The 25,232-nt window shown below is 44.8% G+C and overlaps 1 protein-coding gene across 2 annotated transcripts in view; it reads right to left on the bottom strand.

The window, feature by feature from the left end:
* Positions 1–25,232, bottom strand: part of LOC130276295 (Wilms tumor protein 1-interacting protein homolog) — a 60,262-nt gene that overhangs the window by 18,143 nt on the left and 16,887 nt on the right. The window contains exons 2-4 of one of the 2 annotated variants that reach the window (XM_056525466.1): positions 14,932–15,033; positions 1,677–1,744; positions 175–237 (exon numbers count right to left, since the gene is read on the bottom strand). In XM_056525466.1, the coding sequence (XP_056381441.1) occupies positions 175–237; positions 1,677–1,744; positions 14,932–15,033 (233 nt within the window). Of the gene's footprint in view, positions 1–174; positions 238–1,676; positions 1,745–1,887; positions 2,010–14,931; positions 15,034–25,232 lie in introns of those variants that run through there. The other variant, XM_056525467.1, reaches the window with a different exon arrangement.

The raw sequence follows: 25,232 nt of genomic DNA, 5'->3' as shown, positions 1-25,232 counted from the left end.
GTAAATACATTATCGGAAGATAACATCCCCTGTGAATTAGTAATGTTGAACTGCATAAAAATTGCAACTGCACTGAGATAAAAAAAGACAAACTAGACTACAGGCCCAGTAGTTGTGAGTGGGTTTGTTCTTGCTTTCCATAGTCATGGCAGCAGTGTCACAGGTTATACTCACCATCTCCATTATAAGGTGTCCACACACAAAACACTTGTCTGCTGTCTGCTGGAAGCCGGAATACTGCAAAGACAAGAGAAGAGTCTGAAAATCAGCAGGCGGCCATGTTAAAAAACAACTTCAAACTTAAGAGTACCTCTCATTATCTTGTTAAATTGTATAATCCTCCCAGTTCACTGCCACCATCATGATAAACCAGTCAGATTCACAGACTGGGAAGGGGCGTTCCCCAGCAGGCGTGACATCATCTGAAGCCATACAAGGGAGAACTTCCTCACTCTGCTACACACAGTCCAGAGCAGTTCAGTGTGAGATGAGCTATGATTGGCTAAGGATAACTATCGGATTCCATGGGATCCAAGTGCTGGGACCACCCCCTATCCCCCAGATTCCCTTTAATGGAGCAGAGGTGCATATGTGCAACCGCAGCTCTGTGACCCCACTCTAGAGAATGCAGGGAGTTCCAGCAGTTTTGTTTTCATTTCTCACTATTCTCAAGAGCTATGCTGGCTGTCAGTGAAGGGGACACTCAATATTTACATCCTAAAGACTAAAACTGTATCCTCATCTAATACTTCTGACATGTAAGCACCCTACTACTTCTAACATGTAAGCACTTACAATGATATTCAGTCTAGACAACCCTCAGACCTGAATACCAAGGTATTGTAGCCCTCTTTATTGTGTAAGGATCTAAAACCAGTCGATGAATATCCAGGGGAAAAAAGGAGTGGATTACTGAGCTGACTGCAGCTTGTACACAACTGATGGGACACAGCCATCTGATACGTTATTGGTCAACAATCAGTGGGGGAGTGCTGGACACACAATACAGACTGCACTTCAATATAATCTTGATGTATGATTCAATCCCCCACAAATATAAAGTGGCTCTAAAGGTCAGGATTGCCCCCTTTAATAGCTGTTGGCCCACAGTATTTCCCATGCACACGCATGTGTATTGGGGGGGGGGTTGGGTAGAGAGGAATAAGCTGCTGCCAGACACCCCTGGCGATGGTCTATCCCCCTTGAGAATAAAAGGATAAGACACTCAAGTTTTAGCATGCTAGGCAAAGGTTTGTGATTTTTGTGTGCCTAAAAAAGATGTACCTGCTTGATAAATTCCCCCTAGTATGTGTAGAACTTCGACTTTTCTGTCTGCCATGAGTCAGACAGCAGGAGTAAAGTTTTATCAACCCCTCCAGTATTAATAATGTTATATCAGAAAAGTCCTGCAAACAATAAAGTCATTATATTGATCATGTTACTGGCACCAGAGCAGCATCACCACTATGGAATCCATAATGACATAAATCCTTTGGTAGTGATCAACCACCTTTGTCAGGTGACATCACCCCCAATTTCAATGAGTAGTGAGTACCCTGATGACTTAGAAGGTATTAGGAAAAAAGAAATAAACACCCTACCACCCAATCAACCTGCCCCAAACTGAGTAAAGAGAGCCAATATAATAATAGGACTTCAGCTTCTGCGGTACTTACCAGGAAGTCTTCTTCGCAGTAAACCTTTCCATTGACATTGTAAAATGCTTTCCCGCGTAATCTTCGCCCTGCAAAAAACAAAAACATAGCGGAGACAGACGTCAGGTGCTGTGGATATTGAGTGTATGAGCCCTGTTACTATGTACGATGTGCTGTCCCCCTCTCTGGATATTCTATGTACAAGCCCCATTATTGTAATAGGAAGTCTCACCTCCCCGCCACTTATGCTATAAGTGTAACCGCTATATATGATATTATATGTATAAGTCCCATCACTATATATTCTGTCCTCTGCACACTCATCTGAAGAGAACTGCTGCATTATTGCGGTAAGATGAGTGTCACATGCTGTTTGTTGCAAGGCACAACCTATAATAACTGCGGAGAGGTAGGATCTGTCTCCCTCTAGCTGCAGGCGCACACACAGTTAATTCCATTGTATATTAGTTGGTACCTTCCCTCTGTGGGGATGAATGAAGCCTTTATACTGCACAGGGAGTCAGCCGTCACGGTCAGACTCTTCTCAGAGATCTCTCTGACTCCTATCCAGACAGGGTCTAGAGCTCCCCTAATAAACACCCATAACACCCCACAGGAGGCGCTAAGGTCACAACCTAAAACATAAGGTGGAGCTGCTTTTTGCTTTACGTGGGACACATCTGCTGTGCAGCGCTACTTTTACCTGAGGAGGAGATGACTGCAGGACAAGGGAATAAAATCCTGTTCACACGCAGCGCCCCTACATCAGTCCATCATATGGAAGGAGGGAAGGGTCCGGAAATAAAGCTTCTTGTTGTATCATAGAAATGTTCTGAAGCTCTTACCATGAATATTTTGGTTACACTCTATCATCTGCACATATGATTTTTGGAGCTTAGCCAGAGCTACGCCGATTACTTAGTTTGGTGGGACGCCTGTTGTTCCAAACTTTCATTTAAGATTTAATGGGCCAGTGCTAGAAATACATCATGCGATGTACTAAACTGGCTTAAAGGGGTATTCCAGGATTTTTTTTTATTTGACTATACTACAGGGGCTGTAAAGTTAGTGTAGTCCATAATATAGTGTCTGTACCTGTGTGTGACTGTTTTCTCACAATTCTTATGTGATTATCACCCCAATATTTATTTTTACCAGCATATAAAATTACTCATGTCTCGGGATTTCCCAGGTTGCAATGCATCCACTAGTCAGGTGATCAGAGGGAGTCTGTCCTGCTTCAATGGGTGGAGTGACCTCTGGGTAGGAGAGTTAATTTTGCAACAGCTGTAGGCACCCTGATTAGAAAACACTGGTGTATTGCAGTGAAGGGATCACAGGTGTGTTTCAATGGGTCGGGTGGCGATGTGTGGGAGGGAGGAAAGTCACTTCATACTTATAAACTATGGAACTATAGGATGTGTAGTTTAGAGAACTAAATCCAACAGGAGATACCCAGTTCTGGCACGTACGTACTACTAAAATCACCTTATGGTGGATAACCCCTTAACCCCTTTCCGCATATGGACGTTTATAAACGTCCATATGCGGCTCCCAAGGTATGAAGCGCGCTCAGCAGGTGAACGGGCATCATACCCAGTGGGTCCCGGTTGCTATAAGCAACCAGGACCCGTGGCTAATGCCGGACATCGCCGATCGGGCTGATGTCCGGCATTAACTCTTTAGACGCAGCGATCAAAGTTGATCACCGCATCTAAAGTAAAAGAAGAAGCTTCCCGGCAGCTCAGTCAGGCTGATCGGGACATCACAATTTTACCACGATTGTCCCGATCAGCTAGAACGCAACAGGAGGGTCCCTTACACCTGCCTCCTGCACGTCCAATCGGCGATTGATTGCTCCAAGCCTGAAATCCAGGCTTGAGCAATCAACCGCCGATAACACTGATCCCTGCTATTGCAATGCAATGGCAGTGATCGGTGTATTGAATCAATGTACAGCATATTATAGTCCCCTTTGGAGGCTATAATATTGCAAAATAAAAAAGTGAAGAAAAAAAAAAAGGTAATAAAGATCATTTAACCCCTTCCCTAATAAAAGTTTGAATTACCCCCCTTTTCCCAATAAAAAAAAACTGTAAATAGAAATAAACATGTGCTATCGCCGAGTGCGTACGTAAATGTCCGAACTATAAAAAAAAATATCGTTAATTAAATCGCACAGTCAATGGCGTACGCGCAACAAAAATTCCAAAGTCCAAAATAGCGTATTTTTGGAAACCTTTTATACCATAAAAAATGAATAAAAAGTGATCAAAAAGTCAGATCAAAACAAAAATGGTACCGATAAAAACTTCAGATCACGGCACAAAAAATGAGCCCCCATACCGCTCTGTACATGAAAAAAAATAAAGTTATGGGGATCAGAATAGGACAATTTTAAACGTATACATTTTCCTGCATGCAGTTATGATTTTTTTCAGAAGTACAACAAAATCAAACCTATATAAGTAGGGGATCATTTTAACCGTATGGACCTACAGAATAAAGAGAAGGTGTCATTTTTACCGAACAATGTACTGCGTAGAAACGGAAGCCCCCAAAAGTTACAAAATGGCGTAAAATGGGTGATGCCATTACAAAGTACTAAAAAAAAAAAATTTCAAAAATGGCTCGGTCCTGAAAGGGTTAAAGGGGTTGTCTGGTAAAATGGATTGTCCTGCTGTCCCCAGGATGCCTAGTAAAATAAAAACTTAAAATCGCCTTCATCAGCTTCCTCTTAGCTTCAGGATCAGAAGGCTATGCTACAGTGTTACATGTGCAGCAGCTATCAGGTGAGTGCCTCAGCCGTACTACTGAGTACGGGACATGACAACAGTGGCTGCTGATCATAAGACGTCACACAGTGTGTATCCTGGCTCCTAACTTTTTCTTTTTGTTGGCTCTGTGAAGCCCTGATGTACCCCAAGGTTCAGCACTGGGCCCGCTTTTGTTAATTCCATCCTCTATATCAGTGGTCTTCAACCTGCGGACCTCCAGATGTTGCAAAACTACAATTCCCAGCATGCCCGGACAGCCAATGGCTGTCCAGGCATGCTGGGAGTTGTAGTTTTGCAACATCTGGAGGTCCGCAGGTTGAAGACCACTGCTCTATATCATTAATAAATAGGTTAACAGCTCTGTTTCTATTTTTGCAGATGACACCAGGTTTGGAGCATGGTGCAGACTGTGGAAGACGTGCAGGCCCCAGGCCTCTACTTCAAAAATACGGTTCAATGTGGAGAAAGATAATTTTATGCTTTTGGGTACTAAAAACCAGCATTCATTGTATGTCCTAGGTGGAGTAACACTGGGAGAGGTTCTGGTAGAGAAGGATCTGGGTGTACTTGTAGATCACAGACTACAGAATAGCATGCAATGTCAGGCTGCTGCTTCCAAAGCAGGCAGGATATTGTCATGTATAAAAAGAGGCATGGACTCGAGGGACAGGGACATAATACTCCCCCTTTATAAAGCATTGGTACGGCCTCACCTGGAATATGCTGTTCAGTTTTGGGCACCTGTTCATAAAAGGGACACTGTGGAGCTGGAAAAAGTACAACGGCATGCAACTCAACTAATAATGGGCATGGAACATCACGGTTAAATAAAAATTAAAAGAATAAAATGTAGTGAATTCTTGAATTAGATGACTTGACGGTGGTGGTTGTGGTGGTGGGGGGGGGGGGGGGGGGTGAGATGTGACCATGGGGAGAGAATGTGACAGGGGGAGACAGAAATTGAAGGTGAAGGTGGGCATAAAATAGGAGGATAGATGTGAAATGGAGGAGATTGGACATAAAATTGGGGGATTTCACCATTTAATTATTATATCGCATATCGATATCACAATACAACAATAAGCCCATAATCACAATCGCACATTTTCCCCATACTGTGCAGCCCTAGTCTCTATGATATATCAAAAGTTTTCCTAAATGACAGGTACCATTTAAGTATATAAATGGACTATACAAAAAATATGGGAAAAATTGTTCCAGGTAAAAAAAAAAAAACTTTAACCCCTTAAGGACCAGGCCCATTTTGGCATTAAAGGGGTACTCCGCATCTAGACATCTTATCCCCTATCCAAAGGATAGGGGATAAGATGTCAGATCGCCGCGGTCCCGCTGCTGGGGAGCCCTGGGATCCCCGCTGCGGCACAGCGCTATCATTATAGCACAGATCGAGTTCGCTCTGTGCGTAATGACGGGCGATACGGGGGACGGAGCAGCATGACATCATGGCGCCGCCCCTCGTGACATAACGGCCCTTCCCCTTAATGCAAGTCTATGGGAGGGGGCGTGACGACCGCCACGCCCCCTCCCATAGACTTGTATTGAAAGGGGCAGGCCGTGACGTCACGAGAGGCGGAGCCGTGATGTAACGATGCTCCGGCCCCTGTATTGCCCATCATTACGTGCAGAGCGAACTCGCTCTGTGCTGTAATGATAGCGCGGTGCTGCATCGGGGATTCCAGGGCTCCCCAGCAACTGGACCGCGGCGATCTGACATCTTATCCCCTATCCTTTGGATATAAAATGTCTAGGGGCAGAATACCCCTTTAAGGACCAGACCAATTTTATTTTTGCATTTTCGTTTTTTCCTCCTCGCCTTCTAAAAATCATAACTCTCTTATATTTCCATCCACAGACTAGTATGAGGGCTTGTTTTTTGCGTCACCAATTGTACTTTGTAATTACATCACTTATTTTACCATAAAATGTATGGCGCAACCAAACAAATATTATTTATGTGGGAAAATTGAAAAGAAAACCGCAATTTAGCAAATTTTGGAAGGTTTTGTTTTCACGCTGTACACTTTCCGGTAAAAATGACATGTTTTCTTTATTCTGTGGGTCAATACAATTAAAATGATACCCATGTTATATGCTTTTCTATAACTGTACCGCTTAAAAAAAATATTAAAACATTTTAACAAAATTTGTATGTTTTAAATTGCCCTATTTTGACCACCTATAACCTCATTTTCCGTATATGGGGCGATATGAGGGCTCATTTTTTGCGCCATGATCTGTAGTTTTCATCAGTACCACTTTGCTTAGGTTTTACTTTTTATTCATTTTTTTTTTAATAAAATGTGACAAAAAAGCAGCAATTTTGAACTTTTATTATTTTTTTACGTTTACGCCGTTCACCGTACGGGATAATTAACAATATATTTTAATAGTTCATACTTTTACGCACGCGGCGACACTAAATATGTGTATTGATAATTTTTTTACGCTTTTTTGGGGGTAAAATGGGGAAAAACGGACGTTTTACTTTTTATTGGGGAGTGGATTTTTCAAATTTTTTTAAACTTTTTTATTTTACATTTTTGTACTTTATTTATTTATTTATTTTTACACTTTTTATTTCCCCATAGGGGCCTATTCATTGCAATCAGTTGATTGCTAATACTGTGCAGTGCTATGTATAGGACACAGCACTGCTCAGTATTATCGGGGATCTTCTGCTCCGGTGCTCGCGATCATGTCTGCGCGTAAATGTACGTCATGGTGCGCTAAGTACCACGTCATCATGATGTACATTTACGTCCATTGTCGTTAAGGCGTTAAAAGACAAGGGGGCAGTCCTGTTTGGAAGAAAAAAACATGTGTTTTTTCTCCAGAGGTGAAAAGCTCTCTTTACTATACCAGAAAAGCTGTGAATATCTTGAACAGTCTGAGAAACTGGTCACAGCAAAACGAGTTAAGGGCTCCAACATAGGCTTAGGTAACTTCTTAATAAAAAACAACATTAATGCCTATGTAGCATTAAAGAGTCATAGCTCCACCTCTTAATCCAACCATACCCCTTACCTTAATCCACCTACTCATCTCCTTGGTTGAACCTAATGGGCATGTTTTTTTTTTAAACCAAACTAACTATGGAGGCTAATGTTTACATTTTTATTTTTTTTATAAATTTGCTAAAATTTCTAAAATAGTTTTTACATGGTCATTATGGATTATCGAGAGCAGAATTATAGGGGAAACTACTTTTTATTTAGCACCAGGTCACAACATAACATGTGAAAAATGTAAAATGGGTTTGAAAACTTTCCAAATATATTTTCTCTCTCTCCAGCCCAGATAGTATGTTTGGCTGGGTTAAAGGGGTACTCCGCTGCTCAGTGTTTGGAAAAGACTGTTCCCGAACGCTGGAGCTGGGAGCACGGGATGTCATAGCCCAGCCCCTCATGACGTCACGGCCCCTCCCATATACTTGCATTATAAGGGCGGGGTGTGACATCATGAGGGGGCGGGGCAAAGTCAAGAGCTCCGAGCGCCGGCTCCAACAGTTTAATCCAAACGCTGAGCAGTGGAATACCCTTTAACATTTCAACGCAGCACCATCCCTGATGGGAATGCCAAATTCTACAAGCTAGATCTTTGCTGTCCAATGTCCCATTCGTTGCCCCCTAGGTGGAAATAGGGCAGGGAGCCGGACCCATCTGGCATATTTGCCACCCAGCATAGACTCGTCAGATCAAAAAACCCTTCATAAAGTGTGGTGTCCCGGTATAGTACCTTGTCCTGTCCCTTGTATTAAGTCCCCACAGCTAGAGCTCCTCCATCTCCACAGAGCTCTCCTGCAGGGCTTGCTCCTTGGTCGCCTCATTTAATTGTATTTACATGTCTATTATTTAATGTATTTTATATAGTGTATACATGTATAGGACCTTCCCAGGTCATGTGATCTACAGTTGTGAATGTACATATGTTCAAGGACCTTCCTGGGTCATGTGATGTACCCAGAGTTCACTGGGTTCAGGACTTACAGGTTTGCTGGCCAATGAGCATAGTCCAGCCCCCCTATTATATAAAGGGCTGTAGTCTGTAAATTCTCTCTCTTAGTTCCGGACTATCAAGCAAGCACAATCCGCAAATCAGCATATCTTCAGTCATCTCAACTAGGCCACAGCCTAAAGAACCAGCAGCCACTAAAACCGTGAATTATAAAGCTCAAACCTACAAATCCTGTGTGACTACTATTCTACTCAAATCTTATAATTAGTAGCACAGTGGCCTGCTTAAAGCTCATTACTGTTAGTCCAAGCAAAGCCTGTGAGGAACCTGCATCCCGGTTACCTCAGGAGAAACTGTTTAATTGTAAAGACAGTTGCATAAAATTTCCAGTTATCTCATAAATTCTGCTGTGGACATTCCGTTTATTATTCCTGACGTTTGTGGGCCGGTTGGTGGCAGGATCTCCTATACTAAGCAAACCACACCCTGGTGTCACGACAATTATGGGTTAATACCACCAGACTCTTTATCCACCATTGCAACACCCCAGACACCCCAAAGCGCTTTTTTTAAATTGGCACCTGCAGGCCAGATAGCAAATATGCCGAATGAATGGGAACAATATACCTTACAGGACTTATAGGCCTTACAATATAATAGTGCAAGTAGAAATGTGTAAATTTGGAGGGTCTAGGCCGATTGTTCACCACTTAAAAAGCAATAGGATCTTGGAAATGGTGAAAAAATAAAGCTCCAAGTAAATTTTTATAGCACAGTCCCCTATACCAGCTGTGACTGTTTCATGGTGCAGACAGCACTGGCCCAGCTTCTCATTTTTATTTAAATTTTTTTTGACACTTAAGGATGCAGGGCATTCTGAGTCCTTAAGGTACGTCCCGCGTTTCTCCGGTCCCTGCCACTCACCGGACGAGGACCACACCGGAATTCAACGATTCCAGGTCATACGGGTCTCCGGTGACCCGGAAAATAAGGGGAAATGGGGCTGTCAAAGACACCACCGATCCCCCTGAAGCGACAGACCAATAGCAGATCGGTGGCGGGAGGTTAAAGTTCGGTTCCCCCGCTCTGCCCACCCACAGTTGACAGGGCAGAGCAGGGGAACCGTGATGTGACCGGCGGCGATGACATGCGACTCCCTGGTGCAGACTACGGAAGCCAGTGGTCCCTAAACTGTAGCCCTCCAGATGTTGCAAAACTACAACTCCCAGCATGCCCAGACAGCTGTTTGGGCATGCTGGGGTTTGTAGTTTTGCAATATTTGGAGTGCTACAGTTTGGAGATCACTGTGCATGTAGTTGCATACCTCCAGCTGTGGCATAACTAAATCTCCCAGCATGCCCTTCGGCGATCAGTACATACTGGGTGTTTAGTTTTGCAACAGCTGGAGGCACACTGGTTGGTAAACACTGAGCTAGGTAACAGAACATAACTGAAGGTTTTTCAACCAGGGTGCCTCCAGCTGTTGCAAAGGTACAACTCTCAGCATGCACAGTCTGTCAGTGCATGCTAGGAGTTGTTGTTTTGCAACAGCTGGACGTTTGGGGGGCTTTTTCTGCTTTTACCTCTTATGGAAAGGAAACATTTTTACACTAACATGCTGGTGTTGCCCCATACTTTTTATTTTCACAAGAGGTAAAAGGAAAAAAAGACCACCAAAATTTGTAACACAATTTCTCCTGAGTACAGAAATACCCCATATGTGGGGTAAAATGCTCTGCGGGCACACAACAAGGCTCAGGAGTGAGAGCGCCCTATGTACATTTGAGGCCTAAATTGGTGATTTGTACAGGGGTGGCTGATTTTACAGCGGTTCTGACATAAACGCAAAAAAATAAATAACCCACGTGACCCCATTTTGGAAACTACACCCCTCACGGAGCATAACAAGAGAAAATTCGTCCGGAATTGAAGGCCACGTGTGTTTACAAAGCCCCAATGGTGCCAGAAAAATAAACCCCCAACGCCCCACAGGTGTCTGACAGATTTTTTTTGAACAGTCATCCGTGAAAATGAAAAATGTAATTTTTCATTTGCACAGCCCACTGTTCCAAAGGTCTGTCAAACGCCAGTGGGGTGTAAATACTCACTGCACCCCTTATTAAATTCTCTGAGGGGTGTAGTTTCCAAAATGGGGTCACATGTGTGGGGGGGGTCCACTGTTCTGGCACCACGGGGGCTTTGTAAACGCACATGGCCCCCCGACTTCTATTCCAACCAAATTTTCTCTCCAAAAGCCAAACGTGACTTCTCTTCTGAGCATTGTAGTTCACCCACAGTGCACTTTACATCCACACATGGGGTATTTCCATACTCTGATGAAATGGGGTTACAAATTTTGTTGGACATTTTCTCATATTACCCCTAGTAAAAAGGTAAAAAATTTTTTGGGGAAAACTGCATTTTAGTGGGAAAAAAAATTACACATCCAAATTTAACTAAAAGTAATCAAACACCTGTGGGGTGTTAAGGCTCACTGTTCCCCTTGTTACGTTCCTTGAGGGGTGTAGTTTCCAAAATAGTATGCCATGTGTTTGTTTGTTTTTGCTGTTCAGGCACCTTAAGGGGATAAACATCCCAACTTTGTAGTCGGTTCCCAACATGATAGAGAAATAAAAAAAAAATCTAAAAGAACTTAACTACAGAGAGTTTCCCCACAAGATGGTAAGAGCCGTCCATCACAAGTAACTACTGGGTGTAATCATTCCCTAAGATCATTACGATGGCACATTTGGCAGTAAGGACGAGTGAGCAGAGTGAACACCACAGCAAGTCAGATGCCACAGGGACGCTCTTTGATATATGGAATTTACCAGAACAGACAGCACTGCCACTGACCATGTGTACAGCATGCCAAACCACTATATTCTTCACAGAATGAAGTATGGTATGAAGTTAAAGTTGCCAGAATAATGTGGCTAGGCAAAATGGCAGTGATAACATGTGATCCATTTAAATAAGGCAAGAAGCAGTCATGACTCTTCACATAACCTATTTGTGCATCCTGGAATTATCCTTTTATCTACACAGAGGAAGACATATTCTCCTACCCTACTATAATATAAATGTACATTTACACTATAAATTACTGTATTAGTAAGCACGAGAATGTGTCAGGATTATCAGAGTGTCTCATCCTATTTGAACACCTGGTGCTTCTTACACTACCTGTTAGTTGGTTTACTTTTATAGGAATTTTTTCTACGCATACGCCATTGACCGTGCGGTTTAATTAAGGATATATTTTTATAGTTCGGACATTTAGGCACGCGGCGATACCACGTGTGTTTTTATTTACACACTTTTGTTTTTAAATGGGAAAAGGGGGGTGATTCAGATTTTTATTAGGAAAGGGTTAAATCACATTGTTTTTTTTAAACTTTTTTTTATGCAGTGTTATAGCCCTCCTCTAGGGGCTATAACATTGCATACACTGATTGCAGGCCCTGTTCAATGCATTTCCATAGGAATGCATTGATCAGTATCTGTGCTTGATTGCTTAACCCCTTAAGGACTCAGGGTTTTTCCGTTTTTGCACTTTCGTTTTTTCCTCCTTACCTTTTAAAAATCATAACCCTTTCAATTTTCCACCTAAAAATCCATATTATGGCTTATTTTTTGCGTCACCAATTCTACTTTGCAGTGACATTAGTAATTTTACCCAAAAATGCACGGCGAAACGGAAAAAAAAATCATTGTGCGACAAAATTTAAAAAAAAACGCCATTTTGTAAATTTTGGGGGCTTCCGTTTCTACGCAGTACATATTTCAGTAAAAATTACACCTTATCATTATTCTGTAGGTCCATATGGTTAAAATGATACCCTACTTATATAGGTTTGATTTTGTCGCACTTCTGGAAAAAATCATAACTACATGCAGGAAAATTTATACATTTAAAAATGTAATCTTCTGACCCCTATAACTTTTTTATTTTTCCACGTACAGGGCGGTTTTTCACGGTATGATTTTTGTTTTGATCTGACTTTTTGATCACTTTTTATTCATTTTTTAATGGTATAAAAAGTGACCAAAATACGCTTTTTTGGACTTTGGAATTTTTTTGTGCGTACGCCATTCACCGTGCGGTTTAATTAATGATATATTTTTATAGTTCGGACATTAACGCACGCGGCGATACCACATATGTTTATTTTTTATTTTTTTACACTGTTTTATTTTTTTTTATGGGAAAAGGGGGGTGATTCAAACTTTTATTAGGGAAGGGGTTAAATGACCTTTATTAACACTTTTTTTTAACATTTTTTTTGCAGTGTTATAGGTCCCATAGGGACCTATAACACTGCACACACTGATCTCTTACACAGATCACAGGCGTGTATTAACACGCCTGTGATCAGTGTTATCGGCGCTTGACTGCTCCTGCCTGGATCTCAGGCACGGAGCAGTCATTCGCCGATCGGACACCGGGGAGGCAGGTAAGGGCCTTCCCGGTGTCCGGTCAGCTGTTCGGGACACCGCGGCGGTCCCGAACAGCCCGACTGAGCAGCTGGGTCACTTTCAGTTTCACTTTAGAAGCGGTGGTCAGCTTTGACCGCCGCTTCTAAAGGGTTAATACCGCACATCGCTGCGATCGGCGATGTGTGGTATTAGCCGCGGGTCCCGGCCGTTGATTAGCGCCGGGACCGATGCGATATGATGCGTTAAAGGGGTATTCCAGGAAAATACTTTTTTTTTTTTATATATCAACTGGCTCCAGAAAGTTAAACAGATTTGTAAATTACTTCTATTAAAAAATCTTAGTCCTTTCAGTACTTATGAGCTTCTGAAGTTAAGGTTGTTCTTTTCTGTCTAAATCCTCTCTGATGACACCTGTCTCGGGAAACACCCAGTTTAGAAGCAAATCCCCATAGCAAACCTCTTCTAAACTGGGCATTTCCTGAGACAGGTGTCATCAGAGAGGATTGAGACAGAAAAGAACAACCTTAACTTCAGAAGCTCATAAGTACTGAAAGGATTAAGATTTTTTTAATAGAAGTAATTTACTAACCTGTTTAACTTTCTGGAGACAGTTGATATATATAAAAAAGTTTTTTTCCTGGAATACCCCTTTAAGCTGGGAAGAAGGTAAGGCACCTCCCGCTGTCCTCTCAGCTGTTCGGGATACCGCGATTTCACTGCGGCGGTCCCGAACAGCTCCGCTGAGCTAACCGGCAGCACATTCTCCCATTTTAGATGCTGCAATCAATTTAGATCGAGGCGTCTGAAGGGTTAATACCATACATCAGCCCGATCGGCGATGTCCAGTATTAGCCGCAGCTCCTGGATGTTGATAGCAACCGGGACCCCGCAGATACGAAGCGCGCTCAGCTTCTGAGTGCGCTTCGCAGATCGTGAGCCGGCCATGGACGTAAATATATCCCTGTGGTCGTTAAGGGGTTAAACGCCTAAGCGTTGAGTAGACTTTCATTCTCCTGGAACTGCTGCATGGTTCAAACAAACTTATCAACAAACCATGCTTTCCTTTATGCGCACAAGCTGAGGTCTCATCACTCCAACATTCAGTGTAGGCCTTCCAACATTCATCACACTATTGAAGACATGGTGAGCACTTCATTAGGTTTGTGGTTTCACATTTCACCCTGTGAATCTAGAGTTTGCACAATATCCTGTCCCACAGTGGCAAAAATAGCTGCACCCCCTCTCCCGCGATCTCCCCGTTTCCTGCCAAGCTGCAAAGGCATCCAATGTGATGACCCAGGATGAGACTTGGGACGACAAATACATCCCAACCCAAAATCACAACCCCGAGGTCGACAGCAGGGAGAAGCAGCCGTGCAAAGGAAATGCAATGTACAGAACCATCTATCATGAGACCTATTACACTTCATACACGTGTACTGCATCATGTCACCCACGTATGGTGGTGCATCTCACGCCCTCTCTCCCCAAAGTCCTTTGTCACATACTCTACGTGTTGCCGGATACAGAGCAGGTTCAGTCTCAGATCTGGCTCATCTGACCCAACTACACAGAATGTTATCAAAATTCCAAGAAGTGACTTAATTCTATCTACTGCTCTGGTAACTGACACCTATTGTAGAGTCTGCACACTGCATTATACCAACAGGTGAAGGGGGGCGCTTTACAGACAAGTGGTATCTTACTATTCCTATATTAGAAACATACAGGTCTATCAAAATAAGAGTTTAACCATCTATAGTTCTGCAACTCCCTAAGAGACAAGGTTGCTTTCATTCACTTACAGCAAGCAGAAATCTTAAAAATGGTGATGAATGAAACTCAAAAGTATAAAGAAGTTGCAGAACGTTCCATTACAGCAGTGTTTCCCAACCAGGGGGCCTCCAGATGTTGCAAAACTACAACACCCAGCATGCCTGGACAGCCTTTGGCTGTCCAGGCATGCTGGGAGTTGTAGTTTCGCAACACCTGGAGGCACTCTGGTTGGGAAACACGACATTACAGAATGCATCAGTCACTGCATTCATCATCCTGAGGCCCCAATGAGGTGGGAGGACACTTACCACATGAGCAGCAGGTGAAGCAATTGGTGTGAAACAGGTTTCCCATGGCTTGGCAGGCCTGGCTCGCTCCATATACCCCTTTCCCACATTTGATACAAATACCTAAGGAAAGAGGAAAAATCATCAGAAACCATAAACATTTAGGGGCAGACAACACAAGTGGATGATGTGGGTAAGAGGATAACATCACATATCCGCACGCATTCCCATCGAGCAACTAGTGGGGTCCATTTATGATGGAATAACATTGATTCACACCCTGTATATCTACACACTATTATCTCTTCTAATACTCCAGTCACATCCACCACTGCAGTCACTATTCAATTATTGTACTGCCTTTTTCTCCAGTCACATCCAGAGCTGCAGTTCTACCCTGCTGGTTTCCTGACAACACCATAGTGCATTATGGAATAAAAATAGATTTCCTCCACACTATATAGACTAATGAATAAATATGTGCCCCCCCCCCCCCCCGCCCCCCCCAACACACTCCCCTCATCATGCAAGATATGAGCCTTTAATGGCAACAAAGTTTTGGGCTTGAATATGGAGATACACTTTAGTCCATCACAACCAGCAGAACTGATCGCCTTAGTGATAACCGGTAGCGGGATCAATAAGAGTTCTTGTTGTCGCCGCCTCCCCCATGTGGTCCCGCTTCTCACCTTGACCTTAGTATTCGGCTGCAGGTTTTGTTTTACTCTACAAAAAAGATGACGTCACAAGAAACAAAATCCCAGTGAAGACATTGAGGCCACGGCGTCAGATGTGTATTTGCTTGTCTTGGAATGTAATTATGGAAAAATGTGGGCGGTGGGGTGGAGACTGGCGATGGGGCAAGAGAGTTTGGGAAAATATTTTTGCAAACCAAACATTAACCCTTACAGCTTGTCTGCTGGTACAAAGGGGAGTGGGTCAGGGCTGGTTTTGTTCATACATACACACAAATTCTACTGACATCCACCATAATATAGTCACTGCCTCAAGTTAAAGGGGTACTCCGGTGGAAATCAACTGGTGCCAGAAAGTTAAAACAGATTTGTAAATTACTTCTATTAAAAAAATCTTAATCCTTCCAGTACTTATTAGCTGTTGAATACTACAGAGGAAACTCTTCTTTTTGGAACACAGAGCTCTCTGCTGAATCACGAGCACAGTGCTCTCTGCTGACATCTCTGTCCATTTTAAGAACTGTTCAGAGTAAAAGAAAATCCCCATAGAAAACATATACTGCTCTGGACAGTTCCTAAAATGGACAGAGATGTCAGCAGAGAGCACTGTGCTCGTGATGTCAGCAGAGTGCACTGTGTTCCAAAATGAAAAGAATTTCCTCTGTAGTATTCAGCAGCTAATAAGTACTGGAAGGATTAAGATTTTTTAATAGAAGTAATTTACAAATCTGTTCAACTTTCTGGCAAAAGGTTTCTCCACTGGAGTACCCCTTTAATATGACAGGAACACTATCCACTTCACAGTCTTAGGAGGCAGAGAACTTCCCACCATCTAAAAACAAGGGGAGGGTTACTTTTCCTAAATGTGACTGTCCACCCACAATATGACAAGTTGTCTCCAGGTCAAGATCCCAAGATACTGGTGAAGGAGCTAACTCCACACCAAGTACAGCTGGGTGAGTGAGAGACTCTTTAGGAAGGAAGAAAACACTTCAAGATAAATTTGCCATACATGGAAAAAAAGAGGCATGGCCAGCAGTTTCCCACACTGAACAATCTTTCTCATATAAAAGGTCATCAGTCTTAATAGGGGAGCTCCAATGAAAATAAGAGGATCAAAGTTCGGCTGCTGGGACCTCCAGAAATGAGCAGTGACTTGGAGCAGAACCAATTAAGAACCGTTCTATATCCCTTCAGCACCTCTACAGGGAAAGTGCAGTCTTACAAGGAATACAGCCAATTCCGTACACATATATTAAGTACAATCAGTTCTAACAATGAGGCAGGTATGGGAAACCCACTGTAAAACATAAAGAATCCCTGTCAGCGGGACAGAAATTACACACAACCATCCCCGCACTCTGATATGTGAAACTATCACCACTGAAGATGATACTGAGACTTTATCTGCTTTGTAGCCATATTGTCAGTCAGCAAGGAAAGGGTTAACACGCAGCCGTCGGGGGATAATGGGCGCTTGTTGGTGATCTCTGTGCTCGCTGGAATGTCTACAGTAACTTGGCAGGAAACAAACGGTGAATGTACACAGCAAACAGTCACGTTGTGTTCCTGTGCAGCATTTCCAGAGAATGTGAGATGATGGTTTAGCACTGTGTCAGCTTCACAGCTTCCTGTGTCAGGCCAGCGAGCTACAGATGTAGGGACAAGGAGGATGAGTGGTCATCTGCAGAGTGCGCAGGACATGAGTGGTCATCTGCAGAGTGCGCAGGACATGAGTGGTCATCTGCAGAGTGCGCAGGACATGAGTGGTCATCTGCAGAGTGCGCAGGATAGAGAGGACATGAGTGGTCATCTGCAGAGTGCGCAGGATAGAGAGGACATGAGTGGTCATCTGCAGAGTGCGCAGGACATGAGTGGTCATCTGCAGAGTGCGCAGGATAGAGAGGACATGAGTGGTCATCTGCAGAGTGCGCAGGATAGAGAGGACATGAGTGGTCATCTGCAGAGTGCGCAGGACAGAGAGGACATGAGTGGTCATCTGCAGAGTGCGAAGGACAGAGAGGACATGAGTGGTCATCTGCAGAGTGCGCAGGACATGAGTGGTCATCTGCAGAGTGCGCAGGACAGGGAGGACATGAGTGGTCATCTGCAGAGTGCGCAGGACAGGGAGGATGAGTGGTCATCTGCAGAGTGCGCAGGACAGGGAGGATGAGTGGTCATCTGCAGAGTGCGCAGGACAGGGAGGACATGAGTGGTCATCTGCAGAGTGCGCAGGACAGGGAGGACATGAGTGGTCATCTGCAGAGTGCGCAGGATAGAGGAGGACATGAGTGGTCATCTGCAGGGTGCGCAGGACAGAGAGGACATGAGTGGTCATCTGCAGAGTGCGCAGGACAGGGAGGACATGAGTGGTCATCAGCAGAGTGCGCAGGATAGGGAGGACATGAGTGGTCATCTGCAGAGTGCACAGGACAGGGAGGACATGAGTGGTCATCTGCAGAGTGCGCAGGACAGGGAGGACATGAGTGGTCATCTGCAGAGTGCGCAGGACAGAGAGGACATGAGTGGTCATCTGCAGAGTGCGCAGGACAGAGAGGATGAGTGGTCATCTGCAGAGTGCGCAGGACAGGGAGGACATGAGTGGTCATCAGCAGAGTGCGCAGGACAGGGAGGACATGAGTGGTCATCTGCAGAGTGCGCAGGACAGGGAGGACATGAGTGGTCATCTGCAGAGTGCGCAGGACAGGGAGGACATGAATGGTCATCTGCAGAGTGCGCAGGACAGAGAGGACATGAGTGGTCATCTGCAGAGTGCGCAGGACAGGGAGGACATGAGTGGTCATCTGCAGAATGCGCAGGATAGAGAGGACATGAGTGGTCATCAGCAGAGTGCGCAGGACAGAGAGGACATGAGTGGTCATCTGCAGAATGCACAGGACAGAGAGGACATGAGTGGTCATCTGCAGAATGCACAGGACAGAGAGGACATGAGTGGTCATCTGCAGAGTGCGCAGGACAGAGAGGACATGAGTGGTCATCTGCAGAGTGTGCAGGACAGAGGAGGTCATGAGTGGTCATCTGCAGAGTGCGCAGGACAGAGGAGGTCATGAGTGGTCATCTGCAGAGTGCGCAGGACAGAGGAGGACATGAGTGGTCATCTGCAGAGTGCGCAGGACAGGGAGGACATGAGTGGTCATCTGCAGAGTGCGCAGGATAGGGAGGACATGAGTGGTCATCTGCAGAGTGCGCAGGACAGGGAGGACATGAGTGGTCATCTGCAGAATGCGCAGGACAGGGAGGACATGAGTGGTCATCTGCCGAGTGCGCAGGACAGAGAGGACATGAGTGGTCATCTGCAGAGTGCGCAGGACAGCAGAGGACACGAGTGGTCATCTGCAGAGTGCGCAGGACAGAGAGGACATGAGTGGTCATCTGCAGAGTGCGCAGGACAGAGAGGACATGAGTGGTCATCTGCAGAGTGCGCAGGACAGAGAGGACATGAGTGGTCATCTGCAGAGTGCGCAGGATAGAGAGGACATGAGTGGTCATCTGCAGAGTGCGCAGGACAGAGAGGACACGAGTGGTCATCTGCAGAGTGCGCAGGACAGAGAGGACATGAATGACTCCCAGCAATCTATAGACAGTGAGGGACACATCCACACAGCATCCCCCCCAAGTGATCTACAGATGTGACAGTGAGTAAGCAGTCATCTGCAGTGCTACCTACACCACACACACCACACTTCTGCAATCTACAGACATAGGGAGAACAAGAAATGTGAGTAACCATTTGTAGACTTCCCTCTGATCTACAGACAGTAACATTGAGAACTTACGTGACCATCCATAAAGCGTGCCCTCAGGAATCTTAAGACAGTGACAGTAAGAAGAGTGTGTGTTAGGGTCCCACCCGAAATGCGGCCACCTCCGCGTGGTGGATGGGGGGACACGTTTTGATCAAAAAGTGCGCTAAGAGCCTAAATTTTTTCACCAAGAGTGCTGCTGCAACCTTTTTTTTTGTATACAGTGACAGTAAGAAGAGACATGGTCTCTCACAGAGCATTAGGCCCCCACTGGTGATCTACAGAAGTAGTAACAGCTAGGACGTGAGTGACTGTCTGCACAGTGTCGTCCTCCCCAGCATTCTACAGACATAATGACAGAAGACACGAGTGACCATACCCAGAAAATTCCCCCAGCAATATGTGACCTTTAGTGCCCATACCATGAAACTTTATGATCCTGCACAGGCTCGCTATACTAAATCTCTAGGACCACCTGCAATCTTCAAACTGGGGACTCTTCCGACTGCATGGAGCGGTGGGGTCAGCACGCGCTCCATACATTGTCTATGAGCAAGCCATATATACCCAAGTGCCATACTCTGGTATCTCAAGTAGAGATGAGTGAAGTTACAGTAATTCGATTTGTCACAAACTTCTCGTTTCGGAAGTTGCTGACTTTAGCCTGCATAAATTAGTTCAGCTTTCAGGTGCTCCGGTGGGCTGGAGACTCTCTCCTAGGACTGTATCCACCTTTTCCAGCCCACCGGAGCACCTGAAAGCTGAACTAATTTATGCAGGATAAAGTTAGCAACTGCCGAGCAGTTCGTGACGAATCGAATTACTGGAAGTTCGCTCATCTCTAATCTCAAGTGCTCCCATCTACAACGCATGGACGTCTTACCAACCCCACCACTCCATGCAGCAGGGAGAGTCTGGGCACATTTCTGAAGATTACATGGGGTGCCAGAGGCCTGACAACCCAACATATATAGGGGATACGTTTTTAAGCACTGGAATATCCCTTTAAGAGGTGCAGCCTTTTTAATTAGTCACATCTTGTGCACCTCAAAGTGAAATCTATTCCAGAGAGGTGCGGATAGATTTTTTTTTTCATACCAGTCTAGCGTAAATCTTTGAGAAATCCCCCCCCCCCCTTTCTGTTTCAATTCCTCAACAGTTTCAAAATGTCTGCTACAGCTGTGACTTGGGACGTTCTTATTTACCTCCCGAGACTAAAAACCTAATAGGTCACATAGCCGAGGGCCTGTTACTCTAAGTTTAGACAATCCTCTCTGAGGAAAACAGCCTAAACATCCCATTGTGTCAGCGCAGTTACAATGTATTGGCAGAGGGAGAGAGTAGGGCTACTGTTGCGTTCAGCTCACAAAGGAATGTCTGGACTCGCTAGAACGTAGCATCACAAGGACCGGTTTACATCACCATTAGGATCTACCGTCAAAAAATGTATTCAGATGCACAGTATACATGACTACATGTGGCAAGGTCCATAAACCAAAACGGGCCAAATATAGTCTACTTAGACTCATTTAGGTCCGTTTCATGACCGTATATGTTTATATGCAGATGACAAGTGTTGTAGACTAAATAAAAGAAACTAAACACCTGCTGGAGGGGGCAGAGATGACATGGTATGTTCACACATGAAGAAACACCTCGCGCACCAGTCATCAAGACACAGGGGGGTTTATGCCTTGAGGACACAGCTAGGGCTGGGCGGTATGACCAAATATGTGTATCACGCATTTTTTTTTTAACTTACGGCGGTTCCACGGTATATAACGGTATTTTCACCCCCCCCCCAATCATGTGACCCGCCAGCGCTGTTCTGCCCTCCCCCCCCCCCCCCCCAATTAATAGTCAGCCCAGCGGGGAACTACTCACAGATGTCACGTTCAAGCACTGCCCTCCTCCTCTTTGTTGGGGGCCGCTGGCGCTGGAACTCACTGTACGCCAGTGGTCTCCAACCTGCGGACCTCCAGTTGTTGAAAAACTACAACTCCCAGCATGCCCGGACAGCCAACGGCTGTCCGGGCATGCTGGGAGTTGTAGTTTTGCAACAGCCGGAGGTCCGCAGGTTGAAGACCACTGCTGTACGCTGTATCCCTATGCCCGGGCTGCAAAAGATACAGAAAATAAACTTTAAACTCACCTACGTTGGCCACATGCTGGGGACTGGAATGCCGGACAGCCATCAGCCTATCACCGGCCGGAGTGATGTCCCGCCTCGGCCAGTGATAGGCTGAGCCCACTGTTATGTAAGAAGCCGGCAAGAGCTCCTTATATTGACAGTGGGCTCAGCCTATCACTGGCCGGGGCGGGACATCGCTCTGGCCGGTGATAGGCTGACGGCTGTCCAGCGTTCCAGTACCCAGCGTAAGGCCCCGACGTTGGTGAGTTTAAAGTTTATTTTCTGTATCTTTTGCAGCCCAGGCATAGGGATACAGCGTACAGCAGTGGTCTCCAACCTGCGGACCTCCAGCTGTTGCAAAACTACAACTCCCAGCATGCCCACCATGCTGGCAGTTGTAGTTTTGCACCATCTGGAGGTCTGCAGGTTGGAGACCACTGGCGTACAGTATAGAGTTCCAGCGCCCGGCGGCCCCCAACAAAGAGCAGGAGGGCAGTGCTTGAACGTGACATCTGTGAGTAGTACCCCGCTGGGCTGATCATTAATTGGGGGGGGGGGGGCAGAACAGCGCTGGCGGGTCACATAGGATTAGTTCCCTGATGTGGGGACAGCGCTGCGCTGGGCTGATAATACATTCCCGAGGGGGAGGGGCCCGACCGGTATTGCGGTATGGGGGAAAATTCATATCGTGCAGCACAAAAAATTCGGCATTCGGTATGAACCGGTATACCGCCCAGCCCTAGGCACAGCCACCTTTCAGTTTTGCATTTTGTTTTTTTCTCCTCACCTTCTAAGAGACACAACTCTTATTTTTCCATCTACAGGTCGATATAAAGCCTTGTTTATTGCACAACCAATTGTACTTTGCTAAATATTTTTCATTTTACCAAGAAATGTATGCAAAGGAAAAAAAATATTATGTTGGGGAAACAAAACAGAATTTAGCAACTTGGGGGACGGGGGGGACATTTTAACACATTGCACTTTATATTAACCCCTTAACGACCAAGGACGTATATGTAGGTCCTTGGCCGGCTCCCGCGATATAAGCTTCCCGGCTGCTCAGTGAGGCTGATCGGGACCCCCGCAGTGAAAATGCGGTGTCCCAATCAGCTAGGACGCGAGCGGAGGTCCTCTTACCTGCCTCCGGCATGTCCGATCGGCGATTGATTGCTCCAAGCCCGAGATGCAGGCTTGAGCAATCGACCGCCAATAACACTGATCAATGCAAAGCTATGGCGTTGCAGTCATCAGTGTGTATAGTGTTATAGCCCCCTAGGGGAGCTATAACACTGCAAAAAAAAAAAAAAAGTGTAAAAAAAAGTTAATAAATGTGATTTAACCCTTTCCCTAATAAAAGTCCAAATCACCCCCTTTTCCCATAACAAAAAAAAACATGTAAATAATAAATATAAACATGTGGCATCGCCGTGTGCGTAAATATCCAAACTATGAAAATATATCATTAAACCGCACGCCAATGGCATATGCGCAAAAAAAAATAAATTCCAAAGTCCAAAATAACATATTTTTTTTTTTTGGTCACTTTTTATATCATGAAAAAATTTTGAAAAAGTTATCAAAAAGTCCGATCAATACAAAAAATGGTACCGCGTAAAAACTTCAGATCACAGCGCAAAAAATGAGCCCTCATACCACCCCGTATGCGGAAAAATAAAAAAGTTATAGGGGTCAGAAGAGGACAATTTTAAACGTATTAATTTTCCTGCATGTAGTTATGATTTTTTCCAGAAGTACGACAATATCCAACCTATATAAGTAGGGTATCATTTTAATTGTATGGACCTACAGAATAAAGATAAGGTGTCATTTTTCCCGAAAAATGTACTGCATAGAAACGGAAGCCCCCAAAATTTACAAAATGGGGGTTTCTTCAGTTTCGTCGCAGAATGATTTTTTTTCCGCTTTGCCGCAGATTTTTGGGTAAAATGACTGATGTCACTGCAAAGTAGAATTGGTGGCACAAAAAATAAGCCATCATATGGATTTTTAGGTGCAAAATTGAAAAAGTGTTATGAAAAAGTGTTTTTAAAAGGTGAGGAGGAAAAAACGAAAGTGCAAAAACGGAAAAACCTGTGGTCCTTAAGGGGTTAAAACTTGTTATATTTATTCTGCGAGTCGTTACCATTGCAACAATACCCATATTTACACAATTTTGTACTAGTGTAACAATAAAATAAATGAATGAATGAATGAATGTAAGGGCATGCTAAAAAATTTAAATTTGCCCTATTGTAATCCTTATAAACTTTTTTTCGGTATAGGAGGTTATATAAAGGCTTGTTTTTTGTGCCATGACCTGTAGGGTTTTATTGGTTTTACTTTTTATTCCACTTTATTCTGGGATGTGACCTCACATGATGATCCACTGGTAGAGTATGCTGAGGCAAACTGAGCAGATCGCCATGGGACCTGCACAGAGAACCTCAAAACGACAAAACCAAGGGGGGGGTTGTTCAGGGAAGTTTCCTGTCAGAAACTGTCTATGAAGCAAGGACAGTTCCCATGCTCGCTTCATAATAGCTGTACAATGCAACATAAGTCACTGTGCGCTAGGGCTGGGCGGTATACCGGTTCATACCAAATACCGAAATTATTGTGCTGCACGCTATGAATTTTAACCCATACCGCAATACCGGTTTGGCCCCTCCGCCTCGGGAATGAATGAATTATCAGCCCAGCGCAGCGCTGTCCCCACATCTGGGAACGAATCATAACATCATATGTGACCCGCAAGAGCTGTCCTCCCCCCCCCCCCCACATTAATTATTAGCCCAGCGCTGTCCCCATCGGGGTACTACTCACATATGTCACCCGCAAACGCTGCCCTCCTGTTTGTTGCGGCCGCCGGCGCTGACACTCTAAACCAGTGGTCTTCAACCTCCAGATGTTGCAAAACTACAACCCCCAGCCGTTGGCTGTCCGGGCATGCTGGGAGTTGTAGTTGTGCAATATCTGGAGGTCCGCAGGTTGAAGACCACTGCTCTATACTGTATCCCTATGCCCGGGCTGCAAAAGTTAAACAAAATAAACTTTAACTCACCTTCCCCGTTGGTCTGGACCAGCTTCCTAGGAAATGGAAAGTCAGAAAGCCGTCAGCCTATCACCGGCCGCAACGATGTTCCGCCTCGGCCGGTGATAGGTTGAGCCCACTGTCATGTAAGAAGCCGTAAGAGCGTAAGGCCAACGTGGGAACATGCGTTAAAGTTTATTTTTGTTTACCTTTTGCAGCCTGGGCATAGGGATTCAGTAATAGAGTGTCAGCGCCGACAGCCGCAACAAACAGGAGGATGAGGAGGGCAGCGCTGGCGGGTGATATGTGAGTATTTACCTAATGAGGACAGTGCAGCGCTGGGCTAATACTGTTATATACTGTGGAACCGCCATAAGTTACAAAAATACCGCGATACACATATTTGGCCAAACCGCCCAGCCCTACTGTGCGCCATGAAACATGCAGCAGCAACATCATATGTCAAGTGTTTTAACCAATGAGGGTCCTGAGACCCCAAATAATTGTTAGAATGAAGGGTGAGTATGTACAAGTTCTATAAAAGTCTATAGAACAAGAACTTCTACCAGTTATATCGATCGGTGGGGTTTTCAGCACTTGGACCCTCACTGGTTTAAAAGATAAAAAATAAAACAAAAAACCTTGAAATGACACACTCTAAATCTACTCTAACTAATTTCTGGCGCAAGTTGTACTAA

This window comes from Hyla sarda, chromosome 6, assembly GCF_029499605.1.
Source record: "Hyla sarda isolate aHylSar1 chromosome 6, aHylSar1.hap1, whole genome shotgun sequence".
NCBI lineage: Eukaryota > Metazoa > Chordata > Amphibia > Anura > Hylidae > Hyla > Hyla sarda.
The sequence above is the reverse complement of the archived record's forward strand: the minus strand, read 5'-3'. Positions and strand labels throughout refer to the sequence as shown.